Genomic DNA, 23,630 nt, shown 5'->3' with positions numbered 1-23,630 from the left:
GCTCTGGGCCAGGAAAGTGGCCCCAGCCTCAGCACCTGCAGTGATTTTGGGCTGTGAACACTCACCTGCAGGAAATGCCCCACTGCACGTGGGACCAGCCCTGACACTCTCCAGAAGAACTTTGGCCATGGACCGAGTGAACCCTCAGGACTTTTCCTGCTCATTTCTCCCTGGAAAGGGACATGGAATGAGCATCATTTACAGCAGTTGGGTAAATCCTGGGAAGGGCAGGAAACTAGCGTTACTGGAAGAGTTTTGTGCTGTCATGTCAGTAAAACTTCATCCGACTCTAACCTTTTATTTTAAGGAATCTCCAAGAGCATTGCTTGGGGTTTAATTTCTGTGAGGGAAGAGTCCCTTGACTTTAATGCTGCTGATGGACGATGTCCCCAGGCTGGAAGGGAAGGGGTTTGGGGGGGTTGGGACACCTGGGGGTGTGTGGGAGCTCCGGGAGGTCGGTACCAGGAATTGCTGTCTGAGCCCCTCCACAAACACACCGTGCTGATGACATTCCCAGGTACCGCCAGCTGTTCCTCAGGGTAATTTTGGGGTGTCAGTGGGGTCTGTCCGGCTGAAGCATCTCTAGGTGCCTGTTCAGAGCAGTCCCTGGCTGAGGAGCCATGCTCAGGGTAATTTTGGGGTGTCAGTGGGGTCTGTCTGGGCTGAAGCATCTCCGGGTGCCTGTTCAGAGCAGCCAAGGAGCCGTGGGCAGCTCTTTATCCACATCCATCCCAGCGCTGCCCAGGCATCCCAGTGCCCATCCCCAGGATGTGTGTGTGGCATGCAGCCTGCCACGGGCAGAGCACTGAAGTACAGCTTCTCCCCTGCAAATACCGAGGACAAGAGGTGCTGCTTCCCTTCCTGGGGCTCCCAGACTCCTGCCCTGCATTCCCAGCCAGCTGGGACACACTGAGGAAACACCAAGGAACATTCCTGGCAGGGAGTGGGAGTCACCAAGGTCTCCATGCAGCTCTGGGCCAGGAAAGTGGCCCCAGCCTCAGCACCTGCAGTGATTTTGGGCTGTGAACACTCACCTGCAGGAAATGCCCCGCTGCACGTGGGTCCAGCCCTGACACTCTCCAGAAGAACTTTGGCCATGGACCGAGTGAACCCTCAGGACTTTTCCTGCTCATTTCTCCCTGGAAAGGGACATGGAATGAGCATCATTTACAGCAGTTGGGTAAATCCTGGGAAGGGCAGGAAACTAGCGTTACTGGAAGAGTTTTGTGCTGTCATGTCAGGTACCAGCCAGTTCTGCTCTAGAGCCAGTCTAGGGGCTGGTGTGTAAAGCAGCATTATAGCAGGAAAGAAGAAGCTACGTTTGCATAGGATTTCCCTTGCTGGCAGCAGCCATTCCCATCCCAGGCAGGAACTTCCCCATGAGCCTGAGACTGGCTCAGGTGCTTGGAGCAGGGTGCTGACAAGGCCAAGATTCTGAATTCAACGTGGGCCAGTCACTTAATCATTCTTTTGACTTGGTGATCTTCGTGGCTCTTTGCAACTCACAATCTCTTGTGCTGCCGAAATAAAGAGTAAACCGTTTTCACTGGCTTTTTAAACTCGGGTTTTTCCATTGGAGAGTGGGAGCCACAGAGGAAGTGGGGGAGAGGAGGGAGAGCATCAAGTCTCACCCGGTAGGTATTGGATGAGGGAGGACCGAGCCCTGGTGGGGCTCCGGTCCCACACCGGGCGCAATCCGGACTCGGGCGCAGCGCCCGCCCCTGAGTGGCTCCTCCCGCCTGTTATGAATAAAAAGTTACCTATTTTTGTTTAAGGTTACAGAGCTAAAACCGGTGGGACCAATTGCTGTTAAATTAGCTTCAATGTTAAGAGTTCTTCTTTAATTGCCCGTCAATGGTTGGTGATTTAGCCATTGTCCTCCCAGTGCTTGCCCGGGAGCTACACCTGGACACGGCAGCCCAGGAGAATAGGAGTGGCCTGAGACCACGTATGCAGATGAGAAATGCACTGCTCCAAAAGTTTCCCAGGAAAACCCCTAAAAACAACGAGCCAATATAGAATTAGGGGACCCTAGGTGATGTCTAAGGACGGGCGCGCAGTCCAGTACCTGCTTGGATCCTTTTTGCTTCTCACCCTGACCTCAAAGGATGTTCACTAAGGAAGGGACCCGAAGTGTTGGACCGAAAAGGGGGAATCTGCCAATCTCCCGTGAGGACGCAGTCCCCAGCTCTGCCTGCAGACCAGCGGACAGAGCTGCATCACCCTCCTCCTCCGTGCCACTGTGCATTTCTCATCTGCATACGTGGTCTCAGGCCACTCCTATTTTCCTGGTGCTGCAGTGTCCAGGTGTTGCTCCAGGGGGAGCAACATCAGGAGGACAATGGCTAAATCACCTAGATCTCCTGCCCATTTATTTCACGCCTCACTTGGCTTTTCAAGCTAATTTACCTCATTAGTCTGCTCACTGCTGAATTTGCCCTTGCTGACTCAATCTTAGTTTATTCTTTTGGCATATCCTTCCTGGCAGCCCTTTATTTATCAATAAAGCTTTCCCAGAGGTGCTAAGTGGTAGCAAACTTCCCATGGGCAGTTGACATTTCTCTTTCCCCAGACCAACTGTCACATCAACCTCAGCTGGGGGGGGAGTAACAAAATGTGCTAAAATTATCAATAATCATGGATTGTGAAGAGAGGACACAATTTTCGCTTAAGCTCAGTGTTGCATAAACACAGTCATTGCTGAACAGGTTCACACTTCCAAGCAGCCAGTTTTACTTATTACTCTGCAATTACAGTTGTGTTTTTACTGTCTGTGGTTTTAAATTTTTTCTTTGTTCCTCAAGTTCCACAATGCCTCCATTTTTAAAAGCCTGAGGCAAAGAGAAAGATACATTTAAATCCACCTGCCTCTCTCTGCAAGATTGTGCCATGCTATAAACCTATTACTTTCTGGTCAAAACCTAACTGCCAGAGGCACTGCCAGTGTCTGAATTTTGGGGGCTCTTCAGTGTCTCACACAGCAAACACTTGGTGACAAATGACAGTGGCAAAGGACCTGTGTTATCAGTAGCAAAATATCAGTCTTTGTGTGTCTCAGATCTTGCCCATTTACTGATCCAAATACAATTATAACCTCTTCCTTCAAACATTTTTGCTGGCATTTTTACCAGCCCTGATTTCTCTGGCCAGTTTATATAGGTTTAATCCAGTGAATTGTGTTTCATTAAGCCAGTGGTTCTCAAGGGTTTATATTCTCTGGAGTGGTTGTGAATCCCAATTGGAGAGGAGGAGCGTGCAGTGAGAACTGAATCAAAAATACAAAAGTCGGGCACAAGCTGAGGTGGGAATTCCTGTTTGAAAGCCCTCTGAAAGCTCTCTCCATACCTTGTTCAGGGAAAACTGGGAAAAGATGGATCACACTGGCAGCTCCTGAGCTATTGTCTTGATCCTCTCTTGCCTAATCTTCTTTTACAGATGATGCATTTCTTTGCTGTGCACTTTTGCTGTGGCTTTTTTATCTGGAACTGGGTGTTACTTGCTGCTTCCCTGGAAGGAGCAAGCCACCTCTGAGATTGCAGTGCACATAGCTGCAGGAATTTGTATTATCAAGGCACTTGTGGCAAGAGAAGTAGATGAGTGTGTGGCCCTCTCCTGGCTCTGGATGGGCTCTGGTTAATTCAGCTTCCTCTGCTGTGGTATCCATTCCATAGGTAGGGCATGAGTCCAAAAATCCAATTTATCCACAGCACATTTCATAGCCTATAATCCTGGAAGTTAGGAACTGGGACCTGTGGGCTCAGTTCTTAATGAACACCAGTTGTCCTTAACTGAGGGAGATGGGGAAAATTGAAAATTGGCTGGGGTGCCTTCCCTTGAGACCTGGTGCTTATTCTGTGTGACCTGTGGTGTTATCAGCTAAGGATTTTTCCTACTTTACATAATTTTCCTCCCCCCCTATTTTTGCTTCCCTTAAAATATGAAAATTAATGCAATTTTCCTCATTTATTTATTATTTGCCTTGATAATACTGGGCAATTAGAATGTCAGAAGAAAAGCTTTAAATATTGAAGACTTCAGGTTGACCTTCAAATCTGTTCCTTGAAAAGAGGTCGAACTTTCTTGCTGATGGCTTTAATTCATTGATGCATCTTAATGGAAAATTGATTATTTTTTTCTCCATAAAGATCACATTTACATATAAAAAATGGAAAATGGTATTTTAAGGAAAGACTTGCTAACAAAATGAAAGTGGTATCTTTGATGTATGCCCTGGGTTTCAGAATTGGAAATAATTTTCGTTAAGCAAAGAGTCATGATAATACTGTGTCTTTTCCACTCATTGAAGTCTGCTATATTGCAAGGAAGTGAGAGATAATTACTAGACATTATTTACTCTTGCTTGACAGAAAACTAACATTATGAGGTGAGGTCTCTATACTTAAACTAACAATGTGGGGTAATATACTCAGGTACAAATGGGATGTTTTTCGGGGAAGTTGGCTGGGTTACTCCCAATTTTTCTTTGCTGCAGACCTGTCCCTCTGAGTTTCCACAGGACACTCATCACAGCAGGACCTTTCAGTCTTCTGTATCGGGGTTAAAAGTCTCACTATTGCAGCCTTTAAAATTTTTGTTTCCCTCCTGTAGGCAAAGCTGCCATTCCACTGACAGCTGTGCTGCAGATGTGGGCAAATGTGCTGGATAGGCAGCCTCTGCTCAGCTGCGATGGCCAGCAAGTAACCACCTCCTCTAGCAAACCAAGCAATGCAAAATTACCATAGCGTTAAAATATTTTGTTTTATTAAATTTTTCAAAGAACATAAACATCATATTAACAATTTTATGGCTGAGGTTCACGCAATTTGTGGTTGGACCATTTTATCTGATTTGAGAGCTCAAAAGGTTACGCCTTAACATTAGAAACTCTGTAATTAAGATTTGTAACAGGAAGTTGTCTCGTAGCTAACAAGAGGATAGAAATAGCAGATAGAACCGTAGAAACTCTGGGCAGTGGGAGAGTACATATTTTACTATAAACTGGGGTCTGCCAAGATCATGTAAGGACAAGAAACCTTTTCTAAGTGGCTTCATATTCATCTGAAAAAAACAATTCATAATTGGCTTTTAAGCAATGGAGAAAAGTGGGATAGTACATCTTTAATTATTCCCCAAATACGCTTTATCTTCTGGATTTTAATTCTCTTTAAGTAAATCTGTACCACCTTCATACCAATATTTAGCACCATGTAATGGGGTGTTCACCACTTACCTTCTGGGGAATGTTATTTGCTCTGTGCTAGAATAAGGGGTCCAATTGTACTGAAGTTGTACTGAAAGTTCATCCTTGCTTTCAGCGGTAATCAATGCTGGAAGAGCAACAGCATGCTTTCAACCATGAAGCTGTAGCTTATTTACAAATAAAAGGATGCCCCCCTCCCTCTTTTCCCAGTTGCTTATTCATAATGACTCAATTAACAGCTACAGGTTAGGTTCCTTTTACACTGGAAACGAGGGTATGTTTTAATCGCTTTGTGGTAAACTGAAGTGGAACAGGGCACACCAAACAAGCACAGCCTCGCACTTCAGGATAAGCCCCACTGCTTTTACCATGTTGTCTGGTTACTGTTGTCTGGTGCTGGAAGATGCAGCTGTACGCACAGGCAGATTTACTCATGTTTCCTTGGAAAATGTAAAAGAACACATTTCTGCAGGAGGTGGGTAATGGGCCAACAACCTGTGATTTATCAGGGGGTCTGTTACCTCTCCCTCTCTACTGTGGAAAAATTGTTTCTTAACGTGGAACAGAGGCGTGTGGAGGGATAAGAAATTAATTTGTTTTAGGAACAGACATGCTGATGATAAACAGCTTTGGTTGTTGTTCAAAAGCAGTTAAAACACAGATTAATTGTAGGGATTTGTTGTGGTTATCACCATTTAATTAAAAAAAGATACTTGTTAATTGCAAGCTTCTGCCTATTGCTGATGGTGGAATGATATTCAGTGTTTTCTTTCAGATTATCTTCACCAAAGCTTGGGTTTCTTCAGAGCACAAACAAATCCACTGAGAAGCACAAAGTAAACCACTGAACATCAGCCACTGCTTGAGGTGCAAACAAGTTCTTGTACCCAGCTCCCCACGATGACAGTCACAGCTGGCACTCAAGGGCCACTGCCACACATCAGCCCCTGCACTGAGGCTTTCTGAAATATGTCTGTGCTTCAGACAATCAGCTGGAAACATCTCAGGCCACAAGAAAATGGATTAAAGATTCAACTTCCCCTTGATGTGACATGTGTGTTAAAACAAGCTAACAGCTTGATCTACCCCAGGCAAGGCCAGAGCTCTGGAGCCAGCTGCTGGCAATGCTGTATGGGCTACAAAAGGTCTCCAGAAGAGCACACACCATCTGCAACAGCTCTGTTTTTCCAACCCAATCAACTCTTGCTGTTTTTTTGGGGCTGAGTAGCTTTTCTGCAGCCATTTCCTTTAGCAAAATGCCGAAGAGCCTTAAAATGACATACCACCACTGTTCTGAATGCATCACCTTTTTGTGTGTTCAGAAAACCAGGTCTGGATATGGTCAGGGGAGCAAAAAAATACACTTCAGACTTGTGGGGACAATACAGCCTGTGCACACAACTGTGAATACCTACTGGCATATTGTGAGGAATTCCTGGCATGAGCAGGGGAGGGGAAGAAAAGGTGGGGCATTTTACTCTCACAAGAGCTGACTGGTGTTGTAGCAGCTCTGCACCTTTGACTTTTCTGAGACCCAAGCTTTTGTCTATCAAGTGCACAGCCCAAGACTTATGATCCCCTTTAGTGTTGCTTCTCTTTGTCCATAAGGCAGGCACTTAAAAAGACTTTCAGGATAAGTGTTGAAATGATTTCCTGATGTTTGAGTGGAAGTTTGTTTCAAAGTGATCTACAGTTTTGGTTTGCTTTGTGTTTTAGCCTTTTCTATGAGGACTGCAAGCTGCCTGATGACCAAATGATGTAACTGAGGGAATGCACTCTTCCTGGAAGAATCCCTGCAGCAACCTGCCTCAGCCCCACCAAGGTAGCAAACTACAATGCCACAACCTTCCCCAAAATATTGCTGTGGCAGCACTGGACAGGGAACGTTGGTCCCAGCCCCTGAATGCAGAGCTCCAGGTTTCCCAGGTGGTGACACCTTGCACAGCATGCCCTGAAACTGGAAAACACATGCCCAACAACCAGTTTCACTACAGGAAGAACATTTCCAAGGCAAGTGCTTCACAAATTTGCATCTTTGCAAACTGGGTGCTTGACCTATTTAAGCACAGATCAAAAGCAGTATGTGACAAATACAGAGGTCTGTGGCAGGCAATGCCAGAGCCCTGCCATACTGGACAGCACATTTCTGGTCAGGTTCTGCTGCAGGCACCCTTAGGCAATTGCTTGGAATCAGACCTCTGGGGCATACAGGGCAAGATTAATTCCTTGAACCTCTAGAAAGATTTCTGAACCAGCTTGAAGAGCTCAGATATAAATGCACTGTCAAAATTTGCTCTTACCTTCATTACCAAAACCAAGTATAATTTTTGAGGAATGCCAGGTTTGCAAATTCTCTGCTCTTCTCAGCTCACAAAAGAGCAACTGTGTCACTTCTTTGTGTTTTTTGTGTAGCATTACTTTTTCAGACAGCTGGCATTACACAAGATTAGAGAAACTGGGTGCTGCATTGAAGACTGATCATCTTAAAAGTGCTTATTCAATGTTATCTGAATAAATAATATTTCAGTGTAAGATTTACTCTGAAAATCTGACAATGCAGTAAATTTGTTGCTGTTGTTACACCAGCTACTTTCAAGAATGCTCTCTCTCTCTGGCCCCACAGGAATTTACAATTCACTACAAGAAACAAGGGTCTCCAACAGCCATGAGCATTGGGAAGGTCCTTGGCTTCCTTTCTAAACTGCAACTGAATTATAAAACTCTGAAAAATCGAATTCTGAAAATTCTAAACTGCAGGACAAAGTGTGTTACCTTCACAGCTGCATGACTGTTCTTACAGAGAAGTCAAAGAATCACAGAGCTGCTTAGGTCAGAAAAGACCTTTAAGATCATTAAATCCAACATTTAACCTATTCTCAAGAAAAACAAGTTTCAGACTTTTTAATGCCTCCTGACAGGAATGGCAGCAGAACAGGCCCAATGATGTTTCCTCCATGTGTGTCTTTACACTTTCTTTGCCACTGGAAATGATCAACTGCAAACTGATTTAGCTGTAATGAAAGGCCAGTATCAGGCTGGTTTTGAGCTACAGGGAGAGAGACTTCCTGCAGGGGAAAAAAAGACCCATACTTCAAAAATAATGACACATTTCTGTATTCTTCTTCTGAATTTTATGAAGCCTTCTCTTCATTCTCAGGGTTAATACAGCATTTTTCAAGACCCCCAAAATGTCCCAAGCAAATGTGATAAATGCAAGACCAGGAATTTTTTAATAGACTGAAACCTTAACCACAGGGAGAAAAGAAGACCTCTCTGTAAGAAAGCAGCTTGTGAGTGAGCAGAGTTAACACAGGTGCAAGAATTCTATGTGTGTCTTCAAGTATGGCTTGAAAGCATCAGTCCTCAGCAGCAATACAAGACAAGATCTGAAAACTGTTCTGTGTGTTCACTGGCCTCATGTGACTGATGTTTCCCCCTCCTAAGTTTTGAAAAACTGAGAAGGTGTAATCTTGTTTTTTCAGTAAAGTACCATTTCACTGAATGAGAATGAACAGCTGCTTTAGGAAGACCTCTTACAGGTGGATTTCCTCAGCTGGGTCTCCTCTGGTGGCATCCTTGTCTTCCAAGGTCATGCTTTAAATTTGCCTCTTTTGAGGAAGAAGATGGGATTAAGATAGCCTAAGGAGTAGTATATGGGAAGACAATGACTTTGGTTAATCCTTACTCTTGCACATCAGACTTTAAGATGAGAGGTCCCAGCTTGACCTGTTCCTAAAGCTTCAGTTATGGCTTTAAAAATTGGCCTGGTCCTATGGAAAAAAGACCATATATTAAAGCATTAGTTAAAATTAAAAAGATGAGCATGTAACAGTGTACAATAAGTGCCAGCTGCTGTTGGAGGGAGTGGATTTTTCTGCTACTTTCAGACCCCGATGCCCACACAGTTGCTGATCAGAAGAGATGGAGGTCCTTCTGGAAGAGGCTGGTTGCTGATGAATGGCTTCAGTGCCTGAGGGTGCTTGATGCCCTGAAGTAGGACAGGAACTTGTAGCAGAGGCTCACCACAAAGTACCAGATGTTTCGAGCCATCTGTGACCTTGCGATGAAGATGCGCCAGATGATCACAAGGAGGGTGGTGTTGAATGCGTATCGGATGTTCCTCAGCCTGGGAAAGAGGCATCTTGTCAAGAAACACACAAACAACGAGAAGCTCACCAGCCCCCTGCATTTCCTACAGGTAATTCAGGAATAAATCCTATTTACAAGTGACCTTTGGGCTTTTTGCCATTCCTGTTCTAGTGGAGACACTGTGCTGGAGTCCTTGGTCTTGCCAAGGACTGTGCTGAAGCTGGAGCACAGTGAATAGTTCATGATGTAGGTGGAATAGCTGTATTGGAACTCACTCTTGTTCTTCTCTCACTTTAAACCAGAGTGAAGTCATATGGAGAGGTTTTTCTTTAGGACAGTCTGTGTCCAATACTTTCTGCTTTGGTCTTATATATTGGCTATCTCTCACTTCGCAGGATTTGGGGCAGCCTTGAGAACCTCACAGGAGTTGACAAGCAAGGTTCTCTTATTTGGGTGAAAGCTCATCTTTAGAGTTGTGAAATTATACAATGATCATAAATGGTCTTCACTGTTGCAATACTGCAGCACTGGGATATTTTATGTTTTGCGGGGAGTGGGTTAGTTTACAGCATCAATTTCAGTGGTATTACTGAATTTTTCAGATTGTAATGATCCTGTCTTCTTTCTGTCAAGCAGAAGCTTCTGCAGTTCTCTAATTCTCATTTTCCCAGTGCTTGACCAAGGGAAAAAAGACAACTAAAGACCTCAAGACTTGTTTCATTTTTTTAAGACCCCTTTTAAGATAAACTTTATCACTGCACCACAGTCCACGGTCTGAGGCAGTCAGCAGTCCATTCCTGAGGTCCCTAGAAACTTCCTAAAAATGATCCATGAACAATGAATTTGTTTAGGATTCCTTGCTATGGCAAACTATCCCCTTATTCTATGTTTGTAAATACTGACAAACTGCTGTGGTAAGAAATAAGTTATCTCCATTTTAATTAATAATAATAATAATAATTTTGCAATGTAGCTAGACTTATTTTCCCCAAAGTTAGCCAGGAGCTCTTCTCTTTGTCCCTGAGTGTGACTTACTTGCGTAGATGCTGCTTTGCTGCTGGAATTCCAGCCATGTCCTCATTTAGCAAGTACTTCTTAGCACCTATGCAGTAGCTCTCGATGTACTCTGACCAGTGCAGCTGGCGAACATCAAAGTTGTATAACTGGGATTTAAAGACAAACAGTGAAAGTTGAACATCAGAGTTCAAAACCAGTCCATTTGAAGCATCAATTATTCATTGATCTCTGTTCCTGACAAGGCCCTCTCTCTGAAATTCTCAAAGCCACTGAGCTCCCAAGCACTGGCAGACTGTGTTTCACAGCTGCTGGTTAATGTCCCACCCAGTTGGGAATCTGGGCAAAGCAAGCAGAAATGTAGTGCTAGCTAGCAGAAAATAAAGGTGTCTATCTTTCAGGTGGCAACTTTTCCATAAATACATATATTTGTACACACACACAAACGCACAGACAATCATGGAAGAAAAATGGCATTCCACACAGGCAAACAGATTCAAATGAAAACCTCCAGAGAGTTTTAACGTGTCACTAAAATTATGTGTAAATAAATTAATTGGACACTGAGTCAACAGGTGCCTCTGCATCGGTGTTACTCTCAGCTCTGCTGCATTCTCTTTTGGCAGCTAGATCAGCAGAAGTCCAGGAAATGGATCACTTTGGTGTTTGGCATCAACAAAATCTTGTTGCAGAGCCAACTACCACAGTTAAATTTGGGTGCTCGTACTGGACAAATGGTTAGCAAGCCTCAGGCAGCTGTCTCTTGGAGCAAAGAAAGGCTTTGTAGAGAGGAAGAAGTTTTCATAGAATAGGTTGTGTTGTCAGTGACCTGAAAACACTCTCCTGTGATAAATGGAAAGCTCCTGAAATAAATAATTTCAGATTAAAATCAATTCCAGTCATCTAGATATCACTTAAATGCTCCACAATACAGCAAAAATAATTTCTGCAGATGAACAGAATCTGAGATTAGAACCCATATTCAAGACATATTTACCTTTCTGTCCTCTGTGTTAAGGTGACTCATTAACATATTCATATTATCCGAAGACCAGTTCCAGGACTGGGTGGAGAAATACTGCAAGAGTGTCATAGACTTGTGCAGCCGATTGATAATCTTCATCATTCTGAAACAAAGGGGAAGCATCAGAGGTGAGCAGGGAGTCTGACCTTATGTAGAAGCTGCTGCTTTGTGTTTCCACCAATCCAGGTGAATAAACATTCCAATTCCTCCTGAACACTGCCCTGCTAGTCGCTAGGCCAAGAACTTGCCCAGCAAGTCCCAACTGCTCCAGCTGAGCTCGAGCCTAGAGCTACCCAGCTTTTATTGTTGGCTCCAACATGGGAGCCAACATCATTGCCATTGATGTCCACCTCACTGGTCGGACCTAAGCAAGGGCTGGAAGCTGCACCTACCTCATGTTCCACCGCTGTGGATGGAAGAGCCCATCTGAGCTGGCATGAAGTCTGCACCACAAAGGTACAGTGCTGCTATTCCCAAGGTGGGTACTTCTCTTTCTGCCACAGGAATTTTCTTGTGCTCCCAAGCCTGAGTTGTGAACTGAAGCAAGGCTCTGATTTTTGGCATTAGCTCCAGTATTTGGTGACCACATCTGCAGTATGGACACTGAGCTCAGAAGTCATTTGCTCAACTTCAATTTTCAGACACAACCAAAGAATCACAGAGTAGTTTGGGTTGGAAGGGAGCTTAAAGATCATCTTGTTCCAACCCCTGCCATGGGCAGGGACACCTTCCACTATCCCACGTTGCTCTGAGCCCCATCCAATCTGGCCTTGTAAAGTTCCAGGAATGGGCCAGCCACAGCTTCTCTGGGTAACCTGTGCCAGGGCCTCACCTCCCTCACAGGGAAGAATTTCCTCCTATATAATTTAAATGTACTTTTTTTTTCAGTTTGAAACCATTCCCCCCTATCCTATGATTACGCTCCATGGTAAGTGCCTCCTCTTTTTTCCCACTGGTCTGCTTAAAATACTGAAAAACTGTTACCAGGTCTCCCATGTGCCTTTTCTTATCCAGCCTCAACAGTCCTGGCTCTCCCAACCTGTCCTCATAGGAGAGGTGGTCCAGCCCTCTGACCATCTTTATGGCCCTCCTCTGGACCCCCTCCAACAGCTCCACATCTCTGCTGTCTTGCTTCAGAGGCATAACTGCTTAAGGGCTTGGGAAATGAAGGTTTAGGTCCTCTGATGTGTCTTGGCCTTTTCTTACTGATTTTTTATACAAAAGTGGATGACGTTAATGCTGACTTACGCTGCAGGATTACTTTAGTTGTCCCAGTGATCATGAGTGAAAAAGGCCTCTGGCAGTTGTTTTAAAGTGTGATGTACAGGGCTTGGTCAGTTCTGAGAGGACACCATGTCCTCTCAGACTGGGTAAGGGCAAGAGAAAGCATTAAAAGGCTGATTTTTGTGGAAAACAGAGCTGTTTTCATTGAAAATATTGAGCTGCCCAGGGGGTAACACAGTTGCTGTGACAAATAAAAGGTGGCAGTCTGTGGGAGAATGGTGTGAGGCTGGCCTCTTCCCACGCAGATGTGACTGCCACTGTGATAAGCACTCAGCACAGCACAGCAAGACACAATGAGTCCATCAGTTTAGAGCAGAACTGTGCAGCTCACCCAAAGCAACTGGAAAGAGCACTAAAATCTTAGACAGGCACTCCTTCTTAAAGTGGCTTTCATTTTAGAAGCAAAGCAGACCATCAGATTAAAGGAACCTTCATTCTGAATAATTATGTGCACATTGACTGAATGCAGTTTATCTGAACTGCTTTAAATTTATTTCAGAATAATCCTCCTGTGTAGGGCAAGCACCATGGGGCAAAGCTTTGTGAATATTTTAATACATTTTAGGAACTTGGGAAGAAGAAATGCAGATAGATTGGAAAGATCTGAAGCTGCCCCTCAAGCTGACTCCCCGAAATCTTTAAAGTGCTTAGGACTAATGGAAACTGACAGAAAAAAGAAAGGGTAAGAGAACCAACTCGTTAGTATGTGGGAAAACATCTTCCCTGTGAGGGTGCAGAGGCCCTGGCACAGGTTGCCCAGAGCAGCTGTGGCCGCCCCATCCCCGGAAGTGTCCAAGACCAGGTTGGATGGGGCTCGGAGCAACCTGGGATAGTGGAAGGTGTCCCTGAACTGGATGATCTTAAAGCTTCCTTCTAACCTAAACCAGTCTGTGATTCTATGATCTGAAGAGGTGTGTGTGAAAACTGCGTTTCATGTCAACTGTCTGAGCTCAGTTGATGAGACCACATTCAAAACATTGACTAGTAATTTTTATGAAGGAAAGGTCTTCTGCAAAATATCAACTGAATAGAAACATAGCAAAGATTTCTTACAGGAAATCTCATTTTCCACTATGGAGGAACTGAGAGGAATAAACTGAGTATTAGCTCTCACTGTGGCCACACTTCAAACATGCATTTTGTCTTCTAGAAAACTTTTTACAGCAATTATTTCTTTATTTGCTCCCATACAGAGCCGTGCATGAGGAGATCCTCAGGTGAGACAGGATTGCCCCAAGGGACTACTAAGGGTATAAAACCACATTATGTTCTAAGTCATGGATAGATGTGCAGCACTCACAGGAAGCCACTTAGGGCAGTTTTGCTTGATATCTGTAAATTTATGTGAAATCAGCTTACACCTAAAAAGGCTTCTTTTGTGGTTTACTGTTAGACCATAAAGGTCTGATATTCAGGTATCTGGGAAAAGAAGAAACTATGAGCTGCTACTGTTCTTCCTACCACATTGCAGCAATACCTGGATGAGCTGAAGTAGTGTTAAAAAAAAAAAGAGAACTATATTAAAAAAAGAGAAGACTTGGAAAACTCCCATCTTCATTGGTGAGCCATCTTTGCTGAGGCTGCAAATCTTAAAGTTCAGAAGATCATGGTGAGTTTTGTTTGACATTTAAATACAGTATTTTTTGCAGACAGTGTCCACTGGTTAATAATGCCAATCAGCTTAATGAAAAGAAATGTCAATTGCAATGGCAGTGCCAAGATCTTACTGCTGCCCATTTCAACAAAGATTGGAGATTCCAGCCTAATCTTCAGTTTACCTCTATTTCTAGGGTAATTCTTTTCTCCTGGATAACTGGAAGTCTTTTTACAGACCAATGTGCCTCCAAAGCAGAATGTCAGGGATAAATCAGAGCAGCTGACATCAACACAGCACTGGCAGCCTGTTCTCACACTGCACAACAAATCCTCCTCTGTGGTGACAGGGAGTAAAGGAGGACAATGTCTGGAGTAACATTACTTACAAGAGGATTCCTTCCACGTGGAACATGGATATTGCTGTTCCTCCAAGCCATACCACTGCCAGTGCTATTAGTTCACCGTAATGGTGAACTGCCCTCCTAAATATAAGTAAAATTTAATCATACTCAGAAATAGTTGCTTCCTAGATTTCAGACCAGTGCTGGAAACAGCTACTTAGGCATTTGATTTATGGGAAAAAAACTGTATTGGCTGGTATGTTCTAAACCTTGCCAGACTCAAGTCCATACGCAAGCTCATGCCACACAGGGTTGATCCCATTGGAAAGCTGAAGTGGTAGAGATCTGGATATAGAGAAGACAGAAGACTACCAGCCCTCCTCTGCCTTGGGAACCTCTGAAGCGTGTAAAACCGAGTTCAAAAGATGTGCTGTTCTCCAGGTGGTGGGAAGGGTGCGAACCCTAGGCTGTGCTTAACTACAGCCATGCATTTCTTCATTTTCCTCAAGAGGAGGAGACGGGAAGAAGCTGAAGGACTCCAGTTCTCATCACTGGTTCAAGCTCAGCTCTCCACAGGAGTGGCAGGCTTGCAGGAGGCTGAGGGCACCATTCCTTACCTGGGCTTTCTCCCCGTGAGCCTCATGTACAGGTCGTACAGGATGGCAGGTGCCTTGTGGCTGACTGTGATCCAGTACTGGTTAATCAAGTAGCTGGAGGTCATGTGAGCGTTGGGTGTTCGGAAGGCCTGCTCCAGGGGGTTCCTTTTGAACGTGGACATGACGTACTGCCCTGCAAGGGAACAGGCATTTTTAACAGGCAATCACTCACTTCCAGCTGGGCTGGAAGCACAGTGCAGCACAGCCCAAGTTGTGCTTCACACCTCCAGCCCACAGCTCTCTGAATTGTGTCACCAGAGCCTGGATCAGGTTGTCCCTTCTGCTATGAAAATTGATGACTCCATCTATTGCCATTTGAAACTCAGTCCTGCTCCACACTTAACACTGGCAGACAAAAACCTCCTTGTCAAAGCACCTAAACATAAAGGAGGAAAAGCAGGCAGCTTTAAGAGCTTCAAGGAGCTGCAGTTCTCCTTTCACCTGCAGCAGGTGTAGAAGAAATTGGTAAGTGCTAACATTTCATTAGATCACTGAAAGCAAACTTTGATCTGCCACCATAAAATAAAAATGACAGGGTGGGAATCTTCCCTTCCCTCTGCATGTTAAGGCACAAAATATGCTGGGTCTGATTCTGAGCTCTGGCAATGGCACAGTGCCACAAAGCGGTATCTAGATGTGCATATCTGGGATATTTGCATATTGCAGAGGCTTAACAAACTAATTGAGTGTAAGACTATCATCCTAGGGACTGATAAACAGATGGTGCTCCTACTCCTGAGCACCAGCAAGCTCCAGAAAGAAGAATTTGTGGGCTTTTTTCACTTTCTAAAAAATTGATTTGAGAGTTAACGACATCAATCTGTGCTCATATTATCATTTAGTCTCTAAGCTTATGTTACAAATAGAAGATCAGGTGAGAATTTGCAAGCCACAAGAAACGTCCAGATCATTCTCAGATGAGCAGATTCCAAATGTAACATTCAGACAGGACTCTCCAGTGTCTGTGCTCAGCTCATTACTGCACTTTAAGTAGTGACTTTTGCTGCACTTCTACTAAGAACCCCAAAGCAGAAATTTGTCACCTCTAGGAGCTACTCCAACGACTTAGTGGGTGGGGGGTGTCTTTCTCCTCCAACCTCAACAAAAAAATGCAGCAGCAAATCCTACAACTCAAAGGCAGGTTCTGCAGGGGGAGAACTGGACACAGGTCACACCCAGGTTAGTTTATTCTAACAAGAATAAACTGAACTTAATTTTTGCTATGCTGAGCATAATCTCCAGCCTGTTTTATGGTTTAGTTTTGAGGAGAAACTGCAAAATGTACTTCACAAAGTCAGACTAACCAGATTCACACTGAAGCAAAGCAGAATATGCTTCTTCAGATAAAAATTTAGTTGTTTGACAACATCTTTGTAAAAGTAGGCAAAGTACTCAGTAAGGAAAAAGAAAAATTCCAAGGCATAGCATTATTTGAAAAAGAAATAAATCAGTTAAGGTCCCTTTTAACACTAGGACTTTTTATCTGTGTCTGAGGAGCTTTAGAATGAACTGCCTTGCAATGGGTGTTCCCTCCCTCCCTCCCTCCCAGCTCATCACTCAAAGTGTACTCAAAGCATCACCATCTCCACCACTTCAGTTCCCAGCCCTAGGTATCCTAAACCTAATCCAGACTCAATTTCTCTGTTTGATCTTTCTCCCCTTGAAAAATCCCTACTCCCTTGTGTACATCTGTCACTCCTACAGCAGGTCCTGGTGTCACCTGGCCTAACCAGGTAGCCCAGGCCCATCCCTCTAAAATGCTCAGTCCCAGGCCAGGTGACTCCCATTCCCTTTCCTGGTTTCTCAGCAGCTTCCAGACACTCAGAACCCTCCATCCTGATGACGAGTCACACACCCTGACTCCTTGAACAGAATTATGTGCATTTCCCAAAAAGAAATTAGTAGCAGTCTGAATAAGGATTCAGACTGCATGCCTGCAGTCATAACATTGCGATGCAGTAAATCTTTCCCAAACTCATTTCTTCCGCCATGCAACATCTTTAAAGGCAAAATTTTGCACTTTCATACTCCATCCTAATTCTCTGCAGCATGCTGCTCTCAGAAAAACTGTGGCTACAACATGGCGTAGAAAGAGCTTCACAGTGTCACCCAAGGAGAAAATTTTGCCTTCAGTTCTACCACACAGCTCAGCTGCTCATAGAAGCTGCTGCTGCTGCACCCAGATGATTTCATGGCTAATTCCATAGTTATAAGCAGAAGAACAGAATAAAATAAATGACAATGCACTAAATACATTGCTGTTTTCATCACTAAATTTCCACTGAAAAAGGGTTAACAAAGGCAAGCCTCAGAAAGTGATGCTATGGTGGCTTTTGCTGAAGTAGCAGCCTGTGAAGAGCTTTGCATTCACTCATGTGAAAAAGCCACGGAAGATCTTGACTAACCACAACATTTCACCTCTCAAAAAAAAACCAAAAAAGAAGCCAAGATCTGCATGTCATGTGGTGTCCTCAAGCACTCAGCCAATTGCTGAAACCTCTTCCCTGCTAGGCCACGTGATCAAATATCATGGTTAAGACATTTATTCTGTAAATGCAATTATGGTCTCATTCTCTGCTGACTTAGTTTGCCATGTAAATAAAGCAAGGGGAAAAGCAGAACAAAGGCTGAGAGATGGCGTAGCCAGCCTCCTGTATTTAAAGCACAAAGATATGAATGCAGGGGTAACAGAAAGTAAACCAGGCCCAGTACATCTGTCCACAAATGTACTAACTGTACACAGTATTTCACAGTACACAGCTGAAACAAATTCTGCTGCTTGGCTTCAGCATGAGTTTTTCTCTTCAAGGATGTCAGGATGTGTCTCCCTTTCTTTCACCCCTGCCTTGGAAGTACATCCACTTGAAGAAAAGTCAGCCATGAAAATAATTTGATTTTTTTCCCACAAAACTCATGATCAAAATACAAACTGTTCTTGAAGCCCACGTGTCATCTCAACATTTTCCTCCTGAAGTGCACACCTCTTATTTCTGTTCAGAATTTTCTGACAGACAAGAAAGACCATAATATCACAGAATCCTAGAATGGTTTGGTTTGGAAGTACCCTTTACCTCACAGGACCCTCACCCAAAATGCAGTTTGAATGGCAAACACCAAATGCTACCTAAATTGTGGAAACCAATTCTTCAAAGTGTAAGGAACACTATGGATGCTCTCCATTTAAATGAGACCTTACCCATTTCTCCCCAGAAGAAAGGGTTGATTCCTCCTGTTGTGCAGTTGTACACCAACAGGTTTTTTGGTCTGGAAAACAGAAAGAAGTATTATTTTGAGATGTAAAGAAACTCTATTTTTTAAGGATGGGATTACAAAACCAATCAATTTCAAGTAAATTCCCAGTTTAATACCAAACAAAGCTTGCATTTTTTAGTGTGGAACTAAACATGGATCACATTTGTTTTATTTCTTCCTTAAACATAAATCAAGAATTAATCAAACAGTTTTCTTGATCTAAGCATACCTTGCCAAGCATGTCAAGTGATGAAATCGATACAGCATTTTTCTTACTGTATAATAGAAAACCGCACAGTTTTAATTTGGCGGATTTCTTAATAATGCTTTGAGGGGAAAGCTGGTGAGCTGCTCTTCAAGGTCCTTTTAGGATCCTTATTTAGCTTACTGGATGTAGCTCTACCCTCAGCTCAGAGGGCTTACTCTGTCTTTCAAAGTAAAACACTTCTGCCTTTTATCTGCCTGGGTTTGATTTCTCAGAGTTGCATAAACCTCCAGAATAATTCATGTGGTTTATTCTCTGTAGTCCTACCTAATGATTAAAGGCCAGGCCAAAGGTTCACAGGAAAGGACCTTAAATCCTTAATATCACTTCTACACACTCTTCTCAACAATGCAAAGGGACATTTTTTTAGATCATATAATCTGTAAGCCCATAATATATTTACATTGTGCAGTGTTTCCCAAGGAAAACACACAGAGCTTTTTTGCCAAGAAAACTCCAGAAGACACTTGAGAAGCTACTCAATGAAAAGGAGGCACAAAAATCACTGCTGCAAAACTCTTGGCCTTCAGAAGAGTGACTTCTGAGAGGCAAGAAACAGGTCTCACCCATAGCTGTAGAGATTTCCTAACTCTAAGCCCTGCCTTTATTGCATCGCCTACGCTCTCAGTCCTTGCCCACCACAGGGAGAAAACACCAACCAGAAAATCAATCAGCCAGCCTCTTGCACTGATTTTTAATCAGGTCCTGGTTCCCTTTAAAGTGCTGGTGCAGGGAGCAAATATTCCAGGTGTGTGGCCAAAGAGGAATGCTATAAAGAGGGATGTCCTCCCACCTGTGCACGGCCGTGTACCACCCGGCTGCCAGAGTCAGGTTGATGGCGACGTCGACGGGAATCATGTCTGCCACCGCTTCATTGTTGGCGATGACGGTCCGCAGGATCCCTTTGCCTGCCTGTGGGACAGGGAGACAGGGAAACAGCCACTTCAGGCTGCACTGAGATTTAACTGGCAGGACTCCAGCAGCATGCACTGGGCACAGGCCAGCACTGTAGCATGTGTTTTCTATTGCAGATTATTTGGTTTCTGTGACAACAAAGATGGATCTCCCATGGATCCTGCTGTCCTGCATTTCCAGAGGATGCCTGGAAACATGATGATGTCTGTGCTGTGTACCACAAGAAAAGCTGGGACTCTTAATTTAACTTAATATGAAAGAAAACACCCAAGGAGAGAAATGTATCAGAATTTGCTGCTGTGAAGTGCATGCCTGAAAGTTACATTTTCTTAAATGACACAGGCAGACAGTGTTCTGAGTATAACTCAGAGACTACAGTCACTTTGGAAATAACACCTGTAGGACTTTTGAATAGTTGACTACCTTTCCTTTGGATGTATTCACACTCTCCTCTTTTCCAAAGATGTCTGTTAAGCACAAAGATACAAAGGATGGCCCCTGCCTTGAAGAGCACATCACCCACCAAAACTCAGTAAAAGGAATCACTGCAAATACAAAGCACTGACAACCAAAAAGAAGAAACAGGCAAGAACAAAAAAATTTTCACCTTGCTTCAGTAGGAAGTGCATTTTTCAGGGGATCAGGCTACCCAAAATATGTAAATTTAACCTGAATGCTTATCAGGGGGTTTCCATGATGACCAATTAGGCTTTGGAGGTCCCACAGGAGAGGTATGGCAACAGCATGGCAGACCAGATCAGAGAGGACAAGGCAAAATACAGAAAGGTGGGGGTGAAATGGGGTGAAGGAACTTTACTTGGTGCGTCACAGATGAGGGCTCAACAGAGCACATAACAGAAGAAACCCAACATGTCAGAGTCATGGTTGCAATCAAGTTCTTTCTTGTGTGGGAAACAATGCAGTGAAGCTGAGGAACAAGAGAAAAAGCTGACAGGATAAAAGTGCTGGCGAAGGAAGGAAGGATAAAAGCTCTCGTAATTTAGATCTGTGCAAAAGCAGAGGGAAGGACTGAATGAAGGAGCAAAAGAACATTTGCTACAGATCCATCAATATTTAAAAGATATGGCAAAGGAAATGTTACAGCTTTTCTTAAATTATTTTCATACAATCTGAAACTCGAATTTCATTATAAAACAGATTAAATTTTTCTACAGCAACTAAACAGGAAGTGCCTAGTTGTGGAAAACACCTTGCCTGAAGTCTGAGGAGAAAACAAAAGTCATTAAAAAAGCATTTAAGACTTGCTTTTAACTTGCGAAGCACATACCACTATCTAGTGGTCATTGGTGGATTTTAAGGGACACTGTATCCCCTCTTGGAAAGGTGTTTATCTTTTGGGGTCTTTTTGGTGGCTGTTCTCCTCCTCCTTTCCCCGTCTGCAATCAATGTGTTTGTTGCATTTCACAGCTTCCAAGTAATGGAATAATGCCTCTGACTGCTTTAATTTTCAGAAACTAGGACTTCTGAGCAGTCCCATCTCATCCTTGGTGCATCAGCCAGAGGGATCACAGACTCTGACACAAACAATGCAAGATTCCCTACATGGCTCACTCCATCCTCCTCAAACCTGTGTCATGCATTGAACTCTGCTGCCCTAAACTGAACTATGATTAGGCTCAGACACTAAAGCTTCAACTTGCAACATCACTGTGATTTTGTGTTCTTACTAATGGGTTTTTTCAAGGGGGAAAAAAAGGCAGAAAGAAACAAAGGAGGCAACCAAGCTCAGCTCTGAAGTTTCCACTTCTATGAACATATGCTCACTTGGGACTACTGTGTGATTAACTATCACATTTTCACACTAAAAACCTTTCTGAGGTCTTCCAAATGAGGATGTTTGATGGATTTACTGCAAAATGTATTCAGAGCAGCATGTGATGGTCATACACACATGAATGGTTTCGAGATTTCCTATGTTTTGCATGTAACAAAGGCTTGAGGTTTAAGTTTTTTAGGTTACTTTTTACATAAAAAATGGTTCAGTGATACTTCCATCAGGTATGGCTTGGTTTCTATTTATAGATAGTGACATTCTTCTCTTTAGTTAAATAGAAGCTACTGCCAAGTGAAGCCTCCAAAATAATTTCCTGGCCAGAGTCTGATGTTTCTGGACAGCCTCTCAGCTGAGGTGCTTTGGGGCCAGTCACTGTCCACATCACAAATTAAACCAGTTGTGCCCTACAGCTTCACTACCTTGCAAGGAGTAAGGTCTTTGCACGTAATAGGGAACAGTAAGACAAAATGCCTTAATTACACTCCAGTGGAAATGTAATTAATTTCATTTTATTCCTCAATCAACAAACACAGCTCCCCACAGCAGCTGGAGCAACTGTAGGCAAAAGAAACATAATTAGATTATCAAGAACAACTTGGACTCCCATATTTCATGAATATTGAAAAGAAATGTGTCTATTTATGGAATGAAATGATCAGACACACTGAAACTGAGGAAAAAAGTCTTTGCAAGATTTGGAGTCCAGATTCTGCCCAAATGACATCAAAGATCATCTAAACCAAATCTGAATCTGAGGGATGTTCTCCCTATAGGATGAGCTTGGTTAGAAGTTGAAAGTGAGTATTTTGGTATGGAGAGACACTTCAAATGCACAAAACCAAACCACCAAAACCACTTCCCTTTTGCTTTTTTCAACACTTAATGAAAGCAAATAAAGCTACTCATCTAATAATCACAGTTTAAAATACATTTGGCCAGGAGAGCTGGTTGTACTGACACAACTTTCAGGTAATCAAACTGATGCATCACTCAGATGTTTAAGGGTTCATTTTCAAACAACTCCCCACATTCAAGAACATTAATTCATGTACTTATTAATTCCCCCCCTTCAGAAGAAAAAAGTCTCTTGGGTCCCTAATAGTAAACACTTTTCCCTTTTGGAAAACATTCCAAACAAGTTTGTCTCTACACCCTGCATCCTTGTCATTGTTTTTTGTCTTTTTGTTGGCCAACTCTCATTGCAGTTACAGAACACATTTCATCACCCAAGAGCTCAGTGTAGATGACACAAATTTCATGGTCTCTTCTACTATACTGAAAAACCTCAGAGTTTCAAACCTGGACCAAAAAAAAACACCACCTCTTTTTCAAATCTCAGTGCAAGTCTAATATTTTTATATTAAAAAAGAAGCCATTTCCCACAGTGAACCTAGAATCTCATAATCTTTGCTCTCCATGGAGCTATCTTGGATCTAAAGATACAGGCTGCATCTGCATTCAAAACCTGGCCCAAGGTTTCTTGCAAAGCAGTTCTGGATAAATGGTGTGACAGACACCATCGAAAGTTATGATTAAAAAAAACCAAACAAACCAAACCAAAACAAAGTCCAGAATAAAATTAATGTCATTACAAAAGATAGAGCCTGACACATGAGAATGTAAGAAGTCCATCTGCAAAATTAAGGAATTGCAAAGCATTCCCTGATCTTGATAACATCATAAAAGAACCCAGAAACCAGTGCAAGATCCTGGGACTAGAGCAGAGAAGCAGTACAAGTTTCTTGAGTTGTCACCAAGGAATAGAAAAATTTCTTTTTTTTAAAGAAACTGTGACATGATTAGAAGTTAATAATTTGAGAACAAAAATTGAATGCCTCTGAAATGTATAGATGGGGCTTGCATGAAAGCATTATTTGTCCTGTGCATTCCACAACTGTAAGTTTCTATTTATATTCTACTTCATATATAAATGAACTTTTTTAACAAGATAATATTTGGATTTTATTCTGCTCTCCTATGATTGCAGACCACTAATCCTTTCATATACTACCCCAGGCTGATTAGAACATAGTTTTGAGACAGTAATGAAGTTGGACATATATGAACATAAATATCTGCCCAGAGCTATACAACATTATGGATTGACAGAGAGGCCTAAGGCAGTGATTTTAGTTCAGAAAAAAAAAAATTGTAAGGCAGGAGAAAAGGTATGCAATTTTACTCCTTTCATGTATTAAT

General features: G+C 43.1%; 1 protein-coding gene across 2 annotated transcripts in view; it reads right to left on the bottom strand.

Moving 5' to 3' along the window:
* Positions 1 to 4,741: 4,741 nt before the first annotated feature.
* The window catches only part of LOC121354766 (fatty acyl-CoA reductase 1-like), a 112,966-nt gene continuing 94,077 nt past the window's right edge, over positions 4,742 to 23,630 (bottom strand). For both annotated transcript variants that reach the window (XM_041469619.1, XM_041469617.1), the window contains exons 7-12: positions 19,515 to 19,633; positions 18,401 to 18,468; positions 15,166 to 15,337; positions 11,301 to 11,430; positions 10,325 to 10,452; positions 4,742 to 9,326 (exon numbers count right to left, since the gene is read on the bottom strand). In XM_041469619.1, the coding sequence (XP_041325553.1) occupies positions 9,164 to 9,326; positions 10,325 to 10,452; positions 11,301 to 11,430; positions 15,166 to 15,337; positions 18,401 to 18,468; positions 19,515 to 19,633 (780 nt within the window). In that variant the 3' untranslated portion in view covers positions 4,742 to 9,163. The remainder of the gene's footprint in view (positions 9,327 to 10,324; positions 10,453 to 11,300; positions 11,431 to 15,165; positions 15,338 to 18,400; positions 18,469 to 19,514; positions 19,634 to 23,630) is intronic.

This window comes from Pyrgilauda ruficollis, unplaced genomic scaffold (genome assembly GCF_017590135.1).
Source record: "Pyrgilauda ruficollis isolate IOZ18807 unplaced genomic scaffold, ASM1759013v1 scaffold238, whole genome shotgun sequence".
Taxonomy (NCBI): Eukaryota; Metazoa; Chordata; class Aves; order Passeriformes; family Passeridae; genus Pyrgilauda; species Pyrgilauda ruficollis.
The sequence above is the reverse complement of the archived record's forward strand: the minus strand, read 5'-3'. Positions and strand labels throughout refer to the sequence as shown.